We start from the raw sequence: 19,075 nt of genomic DNA on the forward strand, positions 1-19,075 counted from the left end.
TTATCCCAGATATGCAAGGATAGTTCAACATAAGAAAATCAATTAATGTTATTCGCCATATTCATAAATCAAAGCAAAATAATCACGTTATCATCTCAATTGATGCAGAAAAGGCATTTGACAAAATTCAGCCTCCTTTCTTATTGAAAACACTTCAAAGGATAGGAATAGAAAGGAACTTCCTTAAAATGATAAAGGGAATATATGAAAAACCACAGCTAATGTCATCCTCAATGGGGAAAACCTGAAAACTTTCCACCTAAGATCAGGAACAAGACACGTATGTCCACTGTCAGCATTGTTATTCAGCATTGTGTTGGAAGTTCTTACCAAAGCAATTAGACAAGAAAAAGAAATACAGGGCATCACAATTGGAAAGGAAGAAGAAAAACTCTCATTGTTTTCAGATGATGTGATACTATATGTTGAAACCAAAAAAAAATCCACAGCAAAACTGCTAGCACTAATAAATGAGTGCAATAAAGTGGTGGGTTACAAGATCAACACTCAAAAATCTGTAGTGTTTCTATATACTTTGTAATGAGCAATCTGAGGGGGAAATAAAGAAAAAAATTCCATTTACAGTTGTAACCAAAAGACTAAAATATTTAGGAATAAATTGAAGGACACAAAAGACCTATACAAAGAAAGCTACAAGAAATTGCTAAAGAAAATCATAGAAGACCTAAATAAATAGAAGGGTATACCGTGTTCATAGATTGGAAGACTAAATATAGTTAAGATGTCAATTCTACCTAAATTGATTTACAGATTCAATGAAATATGAATTAAAATCCCCAAAACTTACTTTTCAGAAATAGAAAAGCAAATAACCAAATTTGTCTGGAAGGGCACGGTGCCCTGAATAGTTAAAAATATCTTGAGAAAGAAAAATGAAGTTGCGTTTGACTTTAAGGCATATTACAAAGCTACAGTGGTCAAAACATATAGTGCTGGCATAAATATAGATATGCTACTCAATGGAATTGAACAGAATGTTCAGATATAGACCCTCTCATCTGTGGAAAATTGATCTTTGATAAATCAATCATGCCAACTCATCTGGGACAGAACAGTCTCTTCAATAAATGGTGTCTAGAGAACTGAATATCCATGTGCAAAAGAATGAAAGATGATCCATATCTCACACCCTAACCAAAAATTAACTCAAAATGGATCAAAGACCTAAACATTAGATCTAAGACCACAAAAGTTTTAGAAGAAAATGTAGGGAAATATATTATACATTTTATAGTAGAAGGTGGTTTCCTAGATCTTACACCCAAAGCATGAACATTAAAGAAAGAAATAGATAAAAGGGAACTCCTCAAGATTAAACACTTTTGTGTATCAAAGAACTTTGTCAGGAAAGTAAAAAGACAGTCTATACAATGGGAGACAATATTTGGAAATGATATTTCAGATAAAGTTCTAGTATCCAGAATATATCCAACAACAAAAAGACAAACAGTCCAATTATGAAATGGGCAAAAGACATGAACAGACACTTCTCAGAAGAGGAAATACAAATGGCTAAAAGGCACATGAAAATATGCTCAACTTCCCTGTCTGTTAGGGGCCGCAAATCAAAACCACAATGAGATATCATCTCACATCCACCAGAATGGACTTTTATCAATAAAACAGAAAACGACAAGTGCTGGAGAGGATGTGGAGAAAGAGGCACACTTATCCACTGTTGGTGGAAATGTCAAATGGTACAACTGCTGTGGAAGGCAGTTTGGTGGTTCCTCAGGAAGCTAAGTATAGAATTGCCATATGACCCAGCAATACCATTGCTAATTATCTACTCAGAGGACATAAGGGCAAGGACACAAATAGACATTTGCACACCAATGTTTATAGCAGCATTATTTACAATTGCCAAGAGATGGATGTCCATCTCTTGTCCATCAACAGATGAATAACTAAATAAGCTGTGGTATATACATACGATGGAATATTATGCAGCTGTAAGACAAAATAAAGTTATGAAGTATATAACAGCATGGATTGCCCTTAAAGGCATTATGCTGAGTGAAATTAGTGAGAAACAAAAGGGCAAATACTGTACGACCTCACTGATATGAACTAACATTAGTGAATGAACTTGAAAAATTTCAGTTAAGAACAGAGACCATCAGGAGATAGAAATAGGGTAGATATTGGGCAAGTGGAGGTGAAGCGATACAGAGTGTGCAACCGGATTGATTGTAAAAATTCAGAAATGAATAGCACAATTCTACCTAACTATAATACAATAATGTTAGTACACTAAATGGAGCTGAATGTGAGAGTGATAGAGGGAGGAGGGCGGGGGCACAAATGAAATCAGAAGGAAAGATAGATAATAAAGACTGACATGGTATAATCTAGGAATGCCTAGAGTATACAATGATAGTGACTAAATGTACAAATTAAAAAATGGTTTGGCATGAGGAAGAACAAAGGAATGTCAGTATTGGAGGGTGTTGAAAACAAATGATAATACATGTTTTTAAACTTTAACTTATGTGTGAGACTAAAGCAAAATATGTTTATTTGGTGCAAAATTTATATTTTGACTAGTGCATTTCCTAATATAACTTATGTGGACAGCTTAATTGAACACCATAATACTTGGAACCTTGAGTAGGGCATGAGATTTTGTAGGTTTGTCCAGAGTGATGCCTCGCTAAATCCCAGAAGGATTTGAACAGTGAATAAAAAAGTACTTGCAAAGTCCCCTGGGGGAATGATGAGAAAGGGGGAAAATTCAGCTTCCCCATTTGGAGAATTCCTAATGTTCTTACAAGCAGTGGGGACAACAAAAGCAATAGGCTGAGCCCTCAGTCTTGGGGTTTGTTCAGATGAAACTTATCCCCACAAAGGATAGGCTAAGCCTACTTAAAATTAGCCTAAGAGTCATTCCCAGAGAACCTCTTTTGTTGCTCAGATGTGGCCTATCTCTCTCTCAGACAACGCGGCAAGCAAACTCATCACTCACCCCCTCTCTGCGTGGTACATGACTCCCAGGGGTTTAAACCTCTCTGGCAGCGTGGGACATAAATCCTAGAATGAGCTGGGACACAACATCAAGGGATTGAGAAAACCTTCTTGACCAAAAAGGGGAAGATAGAAATGAGACAAACTAAAGTGTCAATGGCTAAGAGATTCCAAATAGAGTCTAGAGGTTATCCTGGAGGTTGTTCTTACGTATTATATAGGTATCACCTTTTTAGTTAAGATATATTGTAGAGGCTGGAGAGAAGTGCCTGAAACTGTATAGCTGTGTTCCAGTAGCTATGTTTCTTCAAGATGATTGTATAATAATATGACTTTTGCAGTGTGACTGTGTGATTGTGAAAACCTTGTGTCTGATGCTCCTTTTATCATGGTATGGACAGATAAGTGAAACATATGGATTAAAAATAAATAAATAATGGGGGAACAAATGTTAAAATAAATTTTGTAGATTGAAATGCTAGTGATCAATCAAAGAGAGTGGTAAGGGGTATAGAAAAAAATAGGGAAACAAAGGCTAAAATATACTGGGTAGATGGAAATACTGCAGTCATTGAGAGGGAGGAGTAAGGGGTATGGTATATATGAATTTTTTCCTTTGTTTTTATTTATTTTTCGTAATTGAAGAAATAATCATGGTGATGATATTGTGAGTTTTTGATTATATACCGAGAATGGAATGATTATATGGTAAGAATGTTCATGTTTGTGTGTTATGTTTAAAAAAATTAAGAAATTTAAAGAAAAGTAAAAAAACCAAACAAACAAAAATCCTTGACACAAACTAACAGAACTCTTCAGAAATCTGACCCTTGAGAGGAGTCCATCAAATAAGAGAGATCCAGAGTGACCAGTGTTCCTTACAGTGTGCTTTAAAGATTTTTAAGTAAACAACTTAATCATGTTATCAATTGTTGTTATTTTGTTTCTGTTATTATTACTGATATCTATTTCAGTATTTAAAATTCTAAGCCTCAGGACAGGCCACAGTGGCTCAGCAGGCAAGAATGCTTGCCTGCCATGCCAGAGGACCCGGGTTTGATTCCCGGTGCCTGCCCATGTGGAAAAAAAAAAAGTTCTAAGCCTTGGGGGTGTCAGGATAGTTCAGTGGTAGAATTCTCACCTGCCATGTTTGAGACCCAGATTTGATTCCTGGTCCCATGCACTTCCCAAAAAACAAACAAGCAAAGAAAGAAAGAAAAAACAAAAATTCAGCAAATGGTGCTACAATTACGGGATGTTCACATGGAAAAAAGAATGAAATGTGAGCCCCACTATGCAGCACAGAAAAAAAAAATTCCAAGCCTTGTATATCCTAAAACTGTTTAAATGGTATAAGGCCTGCGTTATAATTTGTTTGGCTTTCAAAATTGCTACTGTACTGATCTAAGATGGATGAAGGCAATTTAACTTGGATTAGGAAAGGTAAGAAAGAGACATATCTTGAAGATATGAGGGAAGAACTGACAGAATTTAGAGACTTTGCTATTGGGTAAAGGTGGTATATTAGCTAGGGTTCTTTAGAGAAACAGAATCAGCAGGAGATTTCCGTAGATATAAAATTTATAAAAGTGTCTCATGTCCCGGCCCGCGGGACGATCAACCGAAACTCGAACTCCTGTGAGGGAAGAATGGCATGGGACAAAGAGACGTGAAGAACGGCAGCAAGACAAATATTCTGATCAAGCTGCAAAAGTTTATTGAGGAGGCTGGGTATATATACTCTAGAAGGAGAGGGGGTGGCTAGTAGGGACAGTGGTGATCTGGGATTGGTGGCTGCTGTTGCTAGGGCAGAGGGCAGATGTATGGTTAGTACTTTTGGCGCGAACTTTAGGCGCGAACTACTATTACTTCCGTGAAGAAGGCTGATTATAGTTTAGGCTGTTCTTTGTTTCAGCCCTGGCGGCCATGTTGCATGTTTCTGGCATCGCTGAGGGTGGATTTTATACATGCTACCTTAATTGTCCCCAACATCATGTAACTGTGGGAATGTAGAGTCCAAGGTCTGAATGGCAGGCCACAAGCTGGTAACTCTGATGAAGGTCCTCACTGAACTCTCAGGAGAGGCTGTCTAGACGACCGTGGGAATGTAAGGGTCCAAGGTCTGTAGGGCAGGCCGCAAGCTGGTAACTCCTATGAAATTCCTCAGTGAACTCCCAGAGGAGGCTGGCTGAACAACCGTGGGAATGGAAGAGTCCAAAATCTGTAGGGCAGGCCGCAAGCTGGTAACTCCAGTGATGGGTCTGGACGAACTCCACAGGAGAGGCTCACCGGCTGAAGCAGGAAGAGTGACTGTTACTTCTGAACCCCCTTAAAAAACCTTCCAGTGATTAGATTAAGCATCACTCATTGCGGGAGACTTAACTGATTACAAACGCAATCAGCGGTGGATACACCTGATATAATCATGGTTTAAGTCCATAAAATGTCCTCATAGCAACAGACAGGTCAGCATTTGCCCAACCAGATGACTGGGCAGCTCCGCCTGGCCAGGCTGACACATGAACCTGACCATGACAGGTGGTATCTTTTATAAATTGTTTAACTGAAATTTGACAATATGTTTTACTCTTAGAATATTTGATAGATGAAAATTTTTAATTTTATCTATAAAAAAATTAGATATATTTATTTAACTAGTATTTTCTGACTATCTTGCTCATGTCCCAGTATATCGTGATGAAAGCTGTATTGCTTTTTGTAGACGTTGTTGGCCTTGGTCTCCTATGGTAGCAGTTTAAGAACTTTTCCTAGAGTCTGTTATAAAGTTACTTTTGATTTGAATGTGTGCAGTTCTGCATATATGGCTTTATCAAGGCATAATTGATGAACATAGTAAACTGTATTTATTTAGGGTGTATAATTTGATAGATTTTGACATAATTTTATACTTGTGAGAGCATCGCTGTAAAATGTGTGCCCATTGTTCAAAAATCTTCCGTCTGTATTCATCAGGGATGTTAGTCTGTAGTTCTCTTTTCTTGTCATGTCCTTGGCTAAAGTGGACCTCGTAGAATGGGAAATGTCCCCTCCTATTTTTAAGAGGAGTTTGTAAAGGATTTGGTATTAATACTTCTTTGAATGTTTGATTCAGATTTTCTGTTTTCTTTTAGTTATTTGTATCTTGCTAGGAATTTCCCCATTTCATCTGAGTTGTTTAATTTGTTGGTATGAAGTTGCTTATAATATTTCTTTATAGTCTTTTAATCTCTGTGGAGTCACTAAGGTCCCTCTTTTATTCCTGATTTTGTTAGTTTATGTTCTTTCTCTTTTTTTCTTGGTCAGTCAGTCCTAGTTAAAGGCTTGTCAATTTTATTGATCACTGCAAAGTACAAACTTCTGGGTTCACTGATTTTCTGCTCCTGTTTTTGTGTATTCTCTGTCCTTGTTTCTGCTCTAATCTTTATTATTTCCTTTCTTTTGCATGTTTTGGGTTTAATTTGCTTTTCTTTTTCTAGTTTCTTGAGGTGTAGAGGCTTAGGTTATTGATTTCAGATCTTTCTTTATTGAGCTAGATGTGTAAAGCTGTAAATTTCTCTCTAAGCACTTTATTAGTCTCATTCCATAAATTTTGATATCGTATTGTTTTGTTTTCGTTTAGTTAAAAATATTTTCTAATTTCCCTAGGGATTTCTTCTGAAATCATAAGGGTTATTTAGAATATGTTGTTTATTTTTCAAATATTTCTGGAGTTCCCACCTTTCTGTATATTTAATTCCATTGTGGTGGTCAGTGGCCTTTTCCAAATAATGAGCTGATTTCTTAGCATTCTCCAGAGGTGATCACTGAGGTTAATGTGTGTCTAGGGAGGGTGTGGATGGGAGGAGGTTTTGTTATGAACTCATAGTTTTAAAAATATTTGATGTATTTTAATCCGTTGTTTTTATTCTTTCTAAAATTCAAACATTTCCCATCTTTGACCAGTGAGAACCTCTTTGTGTTAGCTCTTGAGTCTTTTTCAACATCCTAGTCTTCCTTTCTTTCTGGGATAAGATCTTCCTGGGTCATCCTGTACATTTCCTATCCCAGACGTGAAATTAGCTTTTTCTCTGACGAGTCCTAGCTTTTGGAGGTTAAATGGATTTTAGATACCACAGTCTAAGTACTAGATATGCTTTGAGGCTCTAGGCCTATTTTGAGGATAGAGCAAAGGGAAACTTTGTTTTTCTTGTTTTAAAAAGAAAAATCAATTGTGTGTGTATTTAACCCTGCCCCCCGCCCCCACCATTCCTCTGGTCAAAAACTTGTACATCTATTTTCTTTATTGCTTTTTTCTTCACATAACACTGTATCCTGGAGGTCACTCCACAGTTGTATGTAGAAATATTCCTCTTTCCTTTTTTATATCTGCCTTGTGTTGTTTGGATCATGTTTGGATGTGCCATAGTTTATTGTAAAATCCCCCATCGATGGACATTTTAGGTTCTTTGAGTCTTTTGCTGTTTTCACAAATGCTGCACTGAATTGCCTGGTAGCCTGTATACTTCGTTTTGTATTTTTGCTGTTATATCTTTGTGATAGACTTCTAGAAATGTGATTTCTGGTTCAAAAGGTAAATGCATAGTTTGTTAGATGTTAGTAAATTCTCCTTGATAGCCTTGTGCCATTTTACATGCCTAGCAGTAATGTATGAGAGTGCCATTTCCCACAACTTCACCAATCTGTGTTGTCAAACTTTTGGGGTTTTTTGCAAATCTGATAGATGAAAAATGGTACCTCAGTGTAAGGTTTTGTTTTGTTTTTTTCATTAAATTTTTTTTTAAGTTGTGTAATACAACATACACAAAGCAAAGAAAGAAAAAGCAATAGTTTTCAAAGCATTTTTTGACAAGTAAGTTACAGGACAGATCGCAGAGTTGTTATGGGCTACCATACCATTAACTCAGATTTTTCCTTCTAGCTCTTCCAGAACATTGGAGGCTAAAAGGAATGAATATTTTTTTATCATTACAATTGACTTTTTTTTCTCTGTTGTGAAAAATGACGTAAAAAACAATAAACTTCAAAGCACAGCACAACACTTAGTTGTAGAACAGATTTCAGAGTTTGGTATGGGTTACAGTTCCACAATCACTGTAATTGTAATTTGCATTTCTCTTATGAGTGAGGTTGAGGATCTTTTCATATGTGTAAGTCGTTAGCATTTTTCCCCTGCAAACTGTCTGAAGCTCTAGCTGTGTTAAGGATATCAACTCTTTTCCTGTAATATAGCTTTTAAATAATTTGTTCAGAGTGTGTAATTTGTTTTTTTTACTTTGCTTATGGCATTATTTTTTTGTGCAGTCTTTTAAAAAAATTATATAATCAAATTTTTCATTCTTTTATGCCTTCTGGATTTTAAGTTATATGAATTTGTTTTTATTCTTAGGTTATGGATATATTCATGCTTTCTTCTAGTATTTGTATGATTCCTTTTTGTTTCTTCTGGGTTGTTCTCTGACCTATTTGGAATTTATCCTGGTATATATAGATTGAGAAATAGATTCAATTTGATCTTTTCCCATGTGTTTAGTTAGTTATCGCAATACCGTCTTTTCATACTAATTTAGAATGCCACTTTTACTGTGTACTAAATTTCTGTGTTTGCTTTTGTCTGTTTCTGATTGGTTTATGTATCCATGTACCAGAATGACAGTTTTAATTATAGAGGATTTATATTTCCAGAATTGTACATTTTTCTTTTTAATATTTAAAAAGTGTTAATGAGTATAAAATTGTTTAATTTTTAAAAGATGTTAGTGTACCCCAACACTAAAATGTTCCAAGGAATCATGGTTAAAATCCACCAGATCATCATAGAAACTTTTTAGTGTAGTAGCTATAAAGAGTAGGTAGATTATTGAGGTCACAGGCCAGGATGAGAAGAGTGGAATTAGAGAGGAAAGGATATAAGAATGTTTTTTGAGATTTCGACAAGTGGTTTCTTATAAGACCTTTGAAATGTGAGATTTGCCTGAAAGTTGTCTGTAAAAAGTATATCATGCATTTATTACATATTTTCAATAAATTAGTTCTCTCCCTTTTTTTTCTTTTAGTTCTATGTATGTATTTGGTGGTTTCAACAGTCTCCTCCTCAGTGACATCCTGGTATTCACCTCTGAACAGTGTGAAGCACACCAGAGTGAAGCTGCTTGCTTGGCAGCAGGACCTGGCATCCGGTGTGTGTGGGACACAGAGTCATCCCAGTGTATCTCCTGGGAGCTGGCAGCTGAAGCACAAGAAGAAAAGTTAAAATCAGAATGCTTTTCCAAAAGAAGTATGTTTTGCTCTACGTTAAAATTTAATTAATTTGAGATTTTGCTTTCTGTTCATTGTTTCTTTTAAAAGTCATATGTTCCTTACATTTATTTGGACTCTTTTCCTTGTCTGAATTATGAAGGAACTTAGCATATGTACACTTTCATGTTCATTTTATTATCTAAAACCATTCAGTAGTAACTCATTGAAAGCCTTTCTAGGTATTTGAAAGTTGGTTTGTAAACCTGTTTCCAGTGGATGTACACGTACCATATGGCTCCTAGAAGCTGACTGGTATGGTGGAGACAAAACTTTTTTGGCATTGTATAGGTTTTTTATACCACCTCTAGAACCTGGTCTGAGGCAGCACTAGTGAAATGTTCTATATCTGCACTGTCCCAATACAGTATATACTGGCTGCATGTGGCTGTCCAACACTTGAAATGTGCTTAGTGTGACTGAGAAACTGAATTTAAAATTTTATTTAATTTTAATTAATTAAAGTTTTTAAGCTGCATGTAGCTAGTGGCTACAATATTGGCTTAGTGAAGTGTGGCATTAAGGGTAAGATTGAGCAAGTCACCCCAGAAGAGCTATAGTTGAGGAAACTATTGTGGTGGTCGAGTTACTGTATTTGTAAAGTATTCTTTTCTAGGTCCTCTAGTTGAATATGGCAGTCACAGCCTGACAAACAGTTGGTGAAGATGGCAATGATTCCTGCTTCTAGAACCTCCCTCAATTTTTCTAAGTTTTCTTTATCCTGTTTGATTAGCTTCTTGCCATTTTGCTGTGACATATTTATTTCTGTAGTGAAATAACATGTGAAAAAGTCCTTTAAAAGTATTAACAATGTCTCTGCAAAATATTTGTTCACTTGCATTAATTTAAAAGATGCTGACTGAAGTTGTTAAGTAGCAGGTGTAGCAGTTCGCATGAGACTTATGATGGATAGAGCCGCTTTCACTCTTCTGGAAAACTCCATATAAAACTGATAAGGAATATAAATCCTCAGAACACCCAGGCAACCCTATGTACAAAACACAGCTTGGCCTAGTGCCTTCTCTGGGGTACTGCCTACTTCCTGTGTTCACATTACCCTTCATTTTTAACTTGAGGGAATGGCTTTTTCACCTAAATTACTTTGGCTTCTGGGCAGCTCCTGGCATGCATTCTATTGCTAGTTGATTTTTTCTCTTAGGAAGAAAAATATTTTAGAAACCAGACTTCACTTCCATTGTAACATATAGCTCATGTTATACTAACCTATCTTTTTTTGTTGTTTTCCACTTTCTGAGTACTTTTCTTTTTCTTTTTGGTAAAAACAGTCTTTCTTCAGATTATCTACTTTATCTGAATATTTTTTAAACCTGAAACACTGATACATTTTCTTGCCAATTTTACTCCTCATCTTACCTCCCAATCATTGTTACATTTTTTACCTCAGTCTCAGATTGTGCTGTAATGGATTATGACTTTTCTGAGGAGAAGCTGTCACAGTTAATTAATTTTTCTTTCTTTCTCTTTATAGCTCATGACCATGACAGATGTGACCAGCACACAGATTGTTACAGCTGCACAGCCAACACCAATGACTGCCACTGGTGCAATGACCATTGTGTCCCAATGAACCACAGCTGTCCAGAAGGCCAGGTTAGGGGCAGTTTCTCAAGGGTTTCAGAGGGTAGAAAGATCCTAATTGGTTTAAATTTAGATTATGGTATGTTTGGTATAAATAATGGCCTTTGAGTTATTTTAAGAATGGTTTATAGATTTAGATTTGATTACTGCTCTGGTTTCCTTTCACAAAGGGTGCTCGAAGTGCACCCTGATTCTAAGGGTCCTCCTAGGCCCTGGGGTTTCTGCATGGTATTACAGAAGAAGGCAGAGGAGTTGTTCTGAGTACTTCTCAGCCCCAACACCTGTGGTCAGGGGTGTTTGGTCCTCCGAGGTCTTGAAGGCTGTAGTGGAGGAATCATTTTCCTCCTTGGGCACAGCCAGAGAAGCCACTACTTCTGTGGCTCAGAACTAGTACTTTCTTGAGGTTTGTAAACACCATACTTCTAAATGATCTCGGGAGCCTGTTAGGACTCGAGACTGAAAGTGTACTGGTAGTGACTTGGATTGAATTGTGGAAATAACAGATTTCAAAATTTCCTCGTTTTATCTATAACTCTAGATTCTCACAATAGAATCTAAGTTCTTGGTTCAACATAACTTAAATGTGCCTGTAGATGGTTTTTATTATATAATAAAAAGCTGAAGAAGATAAGATGACTTAGCTTTTAAAGTTTTTGACAGTTTGTTATATATTTTTTGCCAGTATGTAATGCAGTTTATAAAATACAAAACTTTTGGGCTATTTGGGAGGCGTTTGAAAAGTAGCAACTTCAACATCGCTGTTTCCTCCAATTAAAGGCATATCCTTGCCTAGAACATCCCATGGCAGTGTTTTCACTGCATTGCTACTTCATCTGCATTTTATTTGGTTTGTTTGTAATTTGCTTCCTCACTTAATATCCTGTTGGTCCTTACCATGCATTATTTCTGTGGATTTAAGAGAAAAGCTTTTGTCCTGCTGTGTTCTAGATTTCCATTTCCAGGTATGAGAATTGCCCCAAGGATAACCCCATGTACTACTGTAACAAGAAGACCAGCTGCAGGAGCTGTGCCCTGGACCAGAACTGCCAGTGGGAGCCCCGTAATCAGGAATGCATCGCCCTGCCTGGTAAGTCTTGCAAGGACAGTGTTGGGGGGAGGGGTATGGAAGGAGGTGTCCTAGGACTTTATACCTCCTACCTCCAATTTTGTACAGCCTAGAAGCCAGAGGTTATTTCATCCATTCATCTCACATGCACTATTATGGTTGTTGTGCATTTAAACAAAAATATAGTTTTTTTTAAGTATTTGCTCCTACTGTCCTTTGGAGTAAAGTGAGGCGTCACTCTCTGCTCACTTGTACATTTCTAGGTGATCAAATGGCAGCTCTGCTCAAGATCATCAAATTTGCTCCATTGTCCCCACCCTACTCTCCTGTGATAACCTGGGAATGAAATGCAGCAGTGTCAGCAGCTGGTCCACTGAACACATTGGAAGGATGCTTCTTATGCTTTGATCTCTAGGATTATGTTGTCAGCACCTATTGAGGGGCTTTGTTCTCTCCACAGAGGAGAGGTGCCTCTGCAGCAGCCCCTCCTCAGTGATCTCCAGCTATAAGTATCTCCATTTCTGATGCTCCAAAGTTTTGAGATGAATTGGGGACCTGAGGCTAGCCAAGCAGACTGAGCCTCTGTGTTATACTTGCTCAACCAGAATGTCTAGGCAGAGGGATTCCTGTGGTTCTGTGCAACATCTGAGGCATGTGTGAGGCAGTCAGGCTGGACCAGGCCCCTATTCAGTGTCCTTTGGAAGTACTTAGTTCAGCCTTTATCTTCTTTTTTATCTCAGTACTTGTCCAGCTTTAATGTTTAGCAAATCACTTGGTGATCTTGTTAAATAGCAGATTCTAGTACAACAGATCTGTAGTGGGTCCCTGCATTTTAACAAGCGGAGATGTCAGTGCCATACTTTGAGGAACAAGTCTTTATCTGCACTTACATGGTCTCTTTCCCAAAGTACCTTCCATTCACTCAACTGCTATTATCGATGATGTCTCTAGGGTACTTTAGGTCTGATGAGGCTGCTTCACTGTTCACTGTCTTCTAGGAAGCATTCACCGCATCCACGTGGTGCCGTATGTGGGTTAAGAATGATCACAAGTAGTTGATTATTAGCTTACCAAATGGGCTGCAGCCATGTCACTTTGCTTTTTCCCAAGCAGCGTCTTCCCACTCCATTTTGGGGATGCTTTGTGCCCTTGTGGACTGTCTGAAGCAAAGATGTCATAGTTCTAATATGTAATACTAGCCTACACTGATACCTTTCATTTGATTTTACCTTCCACCTGGTGATGTGAAAGCAATGCAGCTTTTGGGAACTATAGGTTTGTTTTTCCCCACCTCGTTTCCATTTTTGCTGTTCTGTACTTCACCCTTTCAGTATGCATATTCAGTCATCTACTCTTCATTCATGATTTTAGACTTTCCCATTGTTCTTCAAAGGGTGATTTACCAACCTAACTTTGGCACTTTAACAGGTATTTTCCTTGAAGACTTTGAAAGGTAGCCTCAGAACATACTTTTTGAAATCCAGGAAATATGACTGATAAGCACCTTTTAAATTCTTATATTTTGTATTTAATTTTTAGCAATGTGTTTGATGCCCTCACCACATTCTAATGAAGTACTTAGCATTTGAATCACAAAGATCATTTAGGTTTTCAGTAATTCTAAATGGTAATATCATAGTTTTGTGTGATTTCTAAAACTTTTTTCCCCCCTTTCTCCCCTTTCTAAAAAGAAAATATCTGTGGCATTGGCTGGCATTTGGTTGGAAACTCGTGTTTGAAAATTACTACTGCCAAGGAGAATTATGACAATGCCAAATTGTCCTGTAGGAACCACAATGCCTTTTTGGCTTCCCTTACAACTCAGAAGAAGGTAGAATTTGTCCTTAAGCAGTTGCGATTAATGCAGTCACAGAGCATGGTGAGTTAAAATCCTCAGAACTGTTAAGTTTCTAAGTAACCGGCCTTTCTGCTGGGGGCATGAATAATGCTTAAGTCTAGGAAGCTGTGGGTGCCAGCGTTGTACTTGATAGGAGGAGGGCTGTGAAGTTTCAGTGCTGTAATAGACTGGGGAACTGCACTGTCACATTCATATCCTTTACTTCTTTCTTAGCTTAAGAATTTTAACACCTTATATATGTTTGTTAGTCACATCTATTAAATAAATTATATGATATATGAATATTATATAACGAATGAATAGTAAGTGTATATACTTATACACATACCTGGTGACCTCAACAGATGATTTCAAACCTATTTTATTCCCCAGATTCTGCTGGGAGAGGGCAGGGGAATGGGGAGGTCACTGCTAATAAGCTAAGTTGAATTAAGCCACAGTTAAGATTTAAGGTATTGTTGCAGTACATTTTTATTAAAATTTAATGTTAATCACCTCTAAATGATGTACACCTGTTTGGCTCTTTCTTAAGCCTGCCCAGCCCAAAAGGAGAGAGTACTTCTTGTCAAGATTTCTGAGCCTAGAAGGACCCCAAGTTCTCTATCCATTTAGCCAGTGCTCTTTTCTGGCTTGTAGTCAGTATTCCACATTTTGTCTTTTTTAGTCCAGAGTCTTAGAACTGTGATCCTGCCTTCGATTAAGTAGATACTCTTAGAACAAAGCTCTTAAAAACGTTGGCTTTGGTGCAGAGGAGTTTAGGGGAAATGTTCTCCTCAAGCAATGAAAAGGGGGCAGCACTTCCTTGGATACAGCCTTCTTCGTGTAAGGATATGGAAGGCATGGCGTGGCTCCAGTCTGCGTGTGGCCTCTCATCACCACCTAAAGGGCCATCCTGACGTTGGTGAGAGGTGCCGGTATTTTACTTTGTCCAATTAGTCTTTTTTTCTAGTGCAACTTTTACATGATGTGAGCACTCGCACATTGATAATACATTCTCAATGTGGTTACTTCAGGGGATACAATGGCCACATTTGATGTTTTATATTTTGAAAGCTTTTTCAAATTTCGTAATCTCCATTGGAGAATGCCCATGTTGTTTCTTTCTCTTCTGACCCTCATCCCCAAATGTGAGCTGCTCCCAGTGTTCTTTCCTTGCCTGCTGGCAGACCTTACCCATACTCACTCCCTCAGAAAATCGATGAGTTACAGCTTTGTCCCACACTGGGATCCCCACCTGCAACTCCAAATCCGTGTCTCTGAAGGAAAATCTGGTTAGAAGTTACCCGCAGATTTACTTCCTGGTCCCTCTTCTCTCTGCCTCAGGGTTTCTAACCCTAGAAAGTTTTGGGTTATCCAATCTATTGTGGCTACTTTTATAATGCAGAAATTTACAGTCTTGTGATAAGACTGACAAGATGAGAGACAACTAAAGTGTAAGTGCTTCTGTAACTGTAAGTGTAGGCTTAGGGCCCAAATCTGTATGGAAAAACAAGAAAAGGCACCCAACCCAACCTGAAGGCAGAGGCCAGCTTATAGGCAGCAAGCAGGGAAGAGGTAACCCTGGAGGTGAGATGGAGTGAATCAGGAAAGTGAAGAGGGAAGGGCTCTTGGACATTGGTACCCCCCATGTGCAAGAGTAAGATTAAGTAGTAGCTCATTGGGTGAACTACAGTTAAATTAACATAGCTGGCCAGCTCACTAGGTGGAAAGAAATTGCTATAGCTGGGCCTCAAAAAGGAGCCAAGGCTAAATCCTGAGATGGCTTGTAAATAGTGCTAATGGTTTTGAATTTTATCATGAAGACAAAGGGAACTATTTGGGTTTGCTAATGCTGCTAGAATATATTATACCAGAAATTGATTGGGTTTTATAATGGGGACTTACTAGGTTACAAATTTGCAGTTTTGAGGCCATGAAAATGTCCAAATTAAGGCATCAACAAGAGTATACCTTCACTCTAGAAAGGCCATCACTTCCAGGGTTTCTCTGTCAGTGGGAAATTACCTGGCATCATCTGCTGGTGCTTTGTTCCCAGGTTTCATTGCTTTCAGCTCCTGGGTCCAGTGTCCTCCTCTCTGAGCTTCTGTGGCTCTCGCTTAGCTTCTCTGGGGCTAACTCTGGATTTCATCTCTTAGCTTAGCATCTCCAAATGTCTGTGTCTTGGTTTCATTTCTTTGCTCTCCTTGTCGATTCTCCAAGCATCTCCAAATGGGCTCTCCAAGCATCTCTCTGCTCTCTGTGTCGGCTCTTTTAATCAGAAAAGTGAAGAGGGAAAGACTTTCCAGTAAACTAATTAAGACCTATCTTGAATGGATGGCGCCACAACTCCATGGAAATAATCTAATCAAGAAGTCACGTCCACAGTTGGGTGTGTTGCATCTCCATGGAGACAATCTAATCAAAAGGCCCCACCCAAACAACAGGTCTGCCTCTTTAAGATTGGGGTAGGATTAAAAGAACACGTTTTTTCTGGGTTATGTAATAGTTTCAAACCAGCACAGGAACTTTTGAAAAGTATTAATTTTAATTTTCTTTCTTCCTTAAAAAATGCATATTTAAAAAGAAATTTAGAAGGCACTACTAATAAAGATAAAATAGGTATTCATTATTCCAACAAAATAATAACTACTTTGCCATATATTTCCATTCATTATTACAGCAAAATAGTAACTACTTTGCAGTATATTTCTTTTTGTTCTTTTTATAGGCTTATCTATTTTTTTTCTTCTCAAAACTTTTGTTTCATAACTGCCAAAATTAGAAATATCTTTTATTTCTATTTCTGGTCCACCTTTACCTTGATTAAACAGAAAATTTTTTTTTAAATTACAATCAGAGGTACCAAACCCTGAAATCTGTCCTACAACTAATTGTTGCAATGTGCTTTGAAATTTATTGCTTTTTTGTATATATGTTATTTTTCACAAAAATGATAAATGCACAGCTATGTGATGATATTATAAACCATTGATTGTACACTTTGGATGATTACATGATAATTGAATATATAATATGTATCAATAAAAAATAATTAAATTGCAATGAGAGGGAAATTGCAGGAGAGCAGGAGACAGATTCTGTCTGTCACTATCTTTCCATTCCCTATAAAATGCAGTGCCAGGCTACCCCTAATTGCAGATAGGAATCTTCAATCATCTGAACTGGCCAGGGCCCCCAAACAATTGTAGTTAATGATCTGAGGATAGGCAGGTAACAAATCTGTCATAAATATTGGTAAGAGGATTTCATGAATGAATGGGTAATTAAACCAAGTTTAGGGGGTGATTGTCTCTTCATAGCATTTGCCATAGGATTTAGAAATTCAGAAACTTTATTATTTTTCTATCAGTCTTTCCTCTGTGAAAAATTTGGTATATTATCTTCTCTGTGCTTTATTTTTGTCCTTTGTAAAGTAGCCCCATTGAAGTGTCAGGCATGATATGTTTTGCAAAAATGGTCTATCCTGATCTGTTATGGCTGCAGCAAGGAGGTCTTCCTGTATCTGTCTTTGGGGGGGTGTATGTAACTTGTTTTTTTTTTTATTTAGAAGCCTATTTGAATCAAGAGATTGATTGCTCTCATGGTTTGTCTGTTTTGCCTATAGTCCAAGCTCACTTTAACCCCATGGGTTGGCCTTCGGAAGATCAATGTGTCCTACTGGTGCTGGGAAGATATGTCTCCATTTACAAACAGTTTGCTACAGTGGATGCCTTCAGAGCCCAGTGATGCTGGGTTCTGTGGAATCTTGTCAGAACCTAGTACTCGGGGCTTAAAAGCCGCAATCTGCATCAACCCACTCAACGGTAGTGTCTGTGAAAGGCCTGGTAAGTGTACACATGAATTATGTGTTATTGGAAGTTCCTTGAGAGAGAAACCATAGGAGGCACTAAGATGTCTGAGGTAATCGTGAAAAATAGGTGGAATATTAATTTGAAGCATATGAAGCAGAGCAAAACACAGAATTTTAAAAGCAAAGGAAAATAGTCTCTGCCTCTGAATAGTTTGAGACATATGCAAAACCAGAAAAAGCTACTACTACTCAAAGAACCTAAGATTTCAGTTAATACCGAGATTGATTGGTTTGTTGACCGCAAAAGGATTTGAGAATTGATCTAAAAAGCAAATTTCTTCATGTTGGCAGAGAAATGCTGGGGAAGAAGAACAAAAATGAGAATAGAAACAAAACAAAGATTACAAAAGCTACTCACTGCAGGGACAGTAAGTAAACAGATAGCATCAGAGCAGGGAGAGAAATGATGAGAGCAGTTCTGCAACAGAAAACAGCAACACAATTGAGTAGTTCCACAGAATTGCATTTCTCTCCTCTGGATTGCATTTAGACCAGCCCTTTGAAAGGCAGGCAAAGGGGCAGCCTCTATAGCATGCTGACATGCCCAAGCCTAGCTTCCTCCTCCCACAGAGTGACTCAAAACCTTAGGTGAAATTTTGTTGGTAGTTCTGAAAGACTGGACACCGTTTATATTATGCCCATTTTAGAAGGCTACTGAAGTTCATCTGAGGAATACAGGGGTATAGAAGATTTATGGCATTGTAAGTGTCATTTTAAATGTAATTTTAAAATTTCCTGTTAGGAATGCTTTTTGATCCTGAACCATTTGGAAAATTTAATGACTGCTGTGGTTTTTCTGCTCTCCCCATATATATAAACATAAGATTTCATGTATTAAGAAAGGTTTTGAAGCCCTTAAATTCATTCTGGCCCCCTGTGTTCTAAGGGCTTAGAACTCCTATTATACTAGAAAAATTAGCTTGTTCCCTCATCTCTGTCCTTAATGTGCTTTGGAAAGAAAACGTTTTAACCTTAGATGTATAAATACAGTTAACTAAGCAATACATAATGATTCTAATGTTTTCTATTTGCTCCTCCATTTAGTGTAGCCCACTAAATTGATTTCATGCACATTAATAGGTTATAGCCCACATTTGAAGTCTTTGACCTTAGCCAGCATGGTGAGAACTCTGAGTGTCTTGTGTTTAATATCCAGCAAACCACAGTGCCAAGCAGTGCCGGACACCCTGTGCCTTGAGAATGGCATGTGGAGAGTGCACCAGTGGCAGCTCCGAGTGTATGTGGTGCAGCAACATGAAGCAGTGTGTGGACTCCAATGCCTATGTGGCCTCCTTCCCTTTTGGCCAGTGTATGGAGTGGTATACGATGAGCAGCTGCCCCCGTAAGTGAACGACTCAGCTCCAGGCACTCATGAATGCCCCATTTGTGGGTGCCAGCCCTTACTGTGGGGTAGTGCTGTCAG

At 37.9% G+C, this 19,075-nt stretch overlaps 1 protein-coding gene across 4 annotated transcripts in view; it reads left to right on the forward strand.

Moving 5' to 3' along the window:
- The window catches only part of ATRN (attractin), a 251,559-nt gene that overhangs the window by 145,821 nt on the left and 86,663 nt on the right, over positions 1–19,075 (forward strand). For all 4 annotated transcript variants that reach the window (XR_013156514.1, XM_077112624.1, XM_077112634.1 and 1 more), the window contains exons 12-17: positions 9,039–9,259; positions 10,769–10,890; positions 11,827–11,965; positions 13,636–13,823; positions 17,407–17,626; positions 18,809–18,994. Coding sequence is in view for 3 of the 4 variants with exons in the window: in XM_077112624.1 (XP_076968739.1) it covers positions 9,039–9,259; positions 10,769–10,890; positions 11,827–11,965; positions 13,636–13,823; positions 17,407–17,626; positions 18,809–18,994 (1,076 nt within the window). In the remaining variant the exon portion in view is untranslated. The remainder of the gene's footprint in view (positions 1–9,038; positions 9,260–10,768; positions 10,891–11,826; positions 11,966–13,635; positions 13,824–17,406; positions 17,627–18,808; positions 18,995–19,075) is intronic.

This window comes from Tamandua tetradactyla, chromosome 1 (genome assembly GCF_023851605.1).
Source record: "Tamandua tetradactyla isolate mTamTet1 chromosome 1, mTamTet1.pri, whole genome shotgun sequence".
NCBI classification, from domain to species: Eukaryota; Metazoa; Chordata; class Mammalia; order Pilosa; family Myrmecophagidae; genus Tamandua; species Tamandua tetradactyla.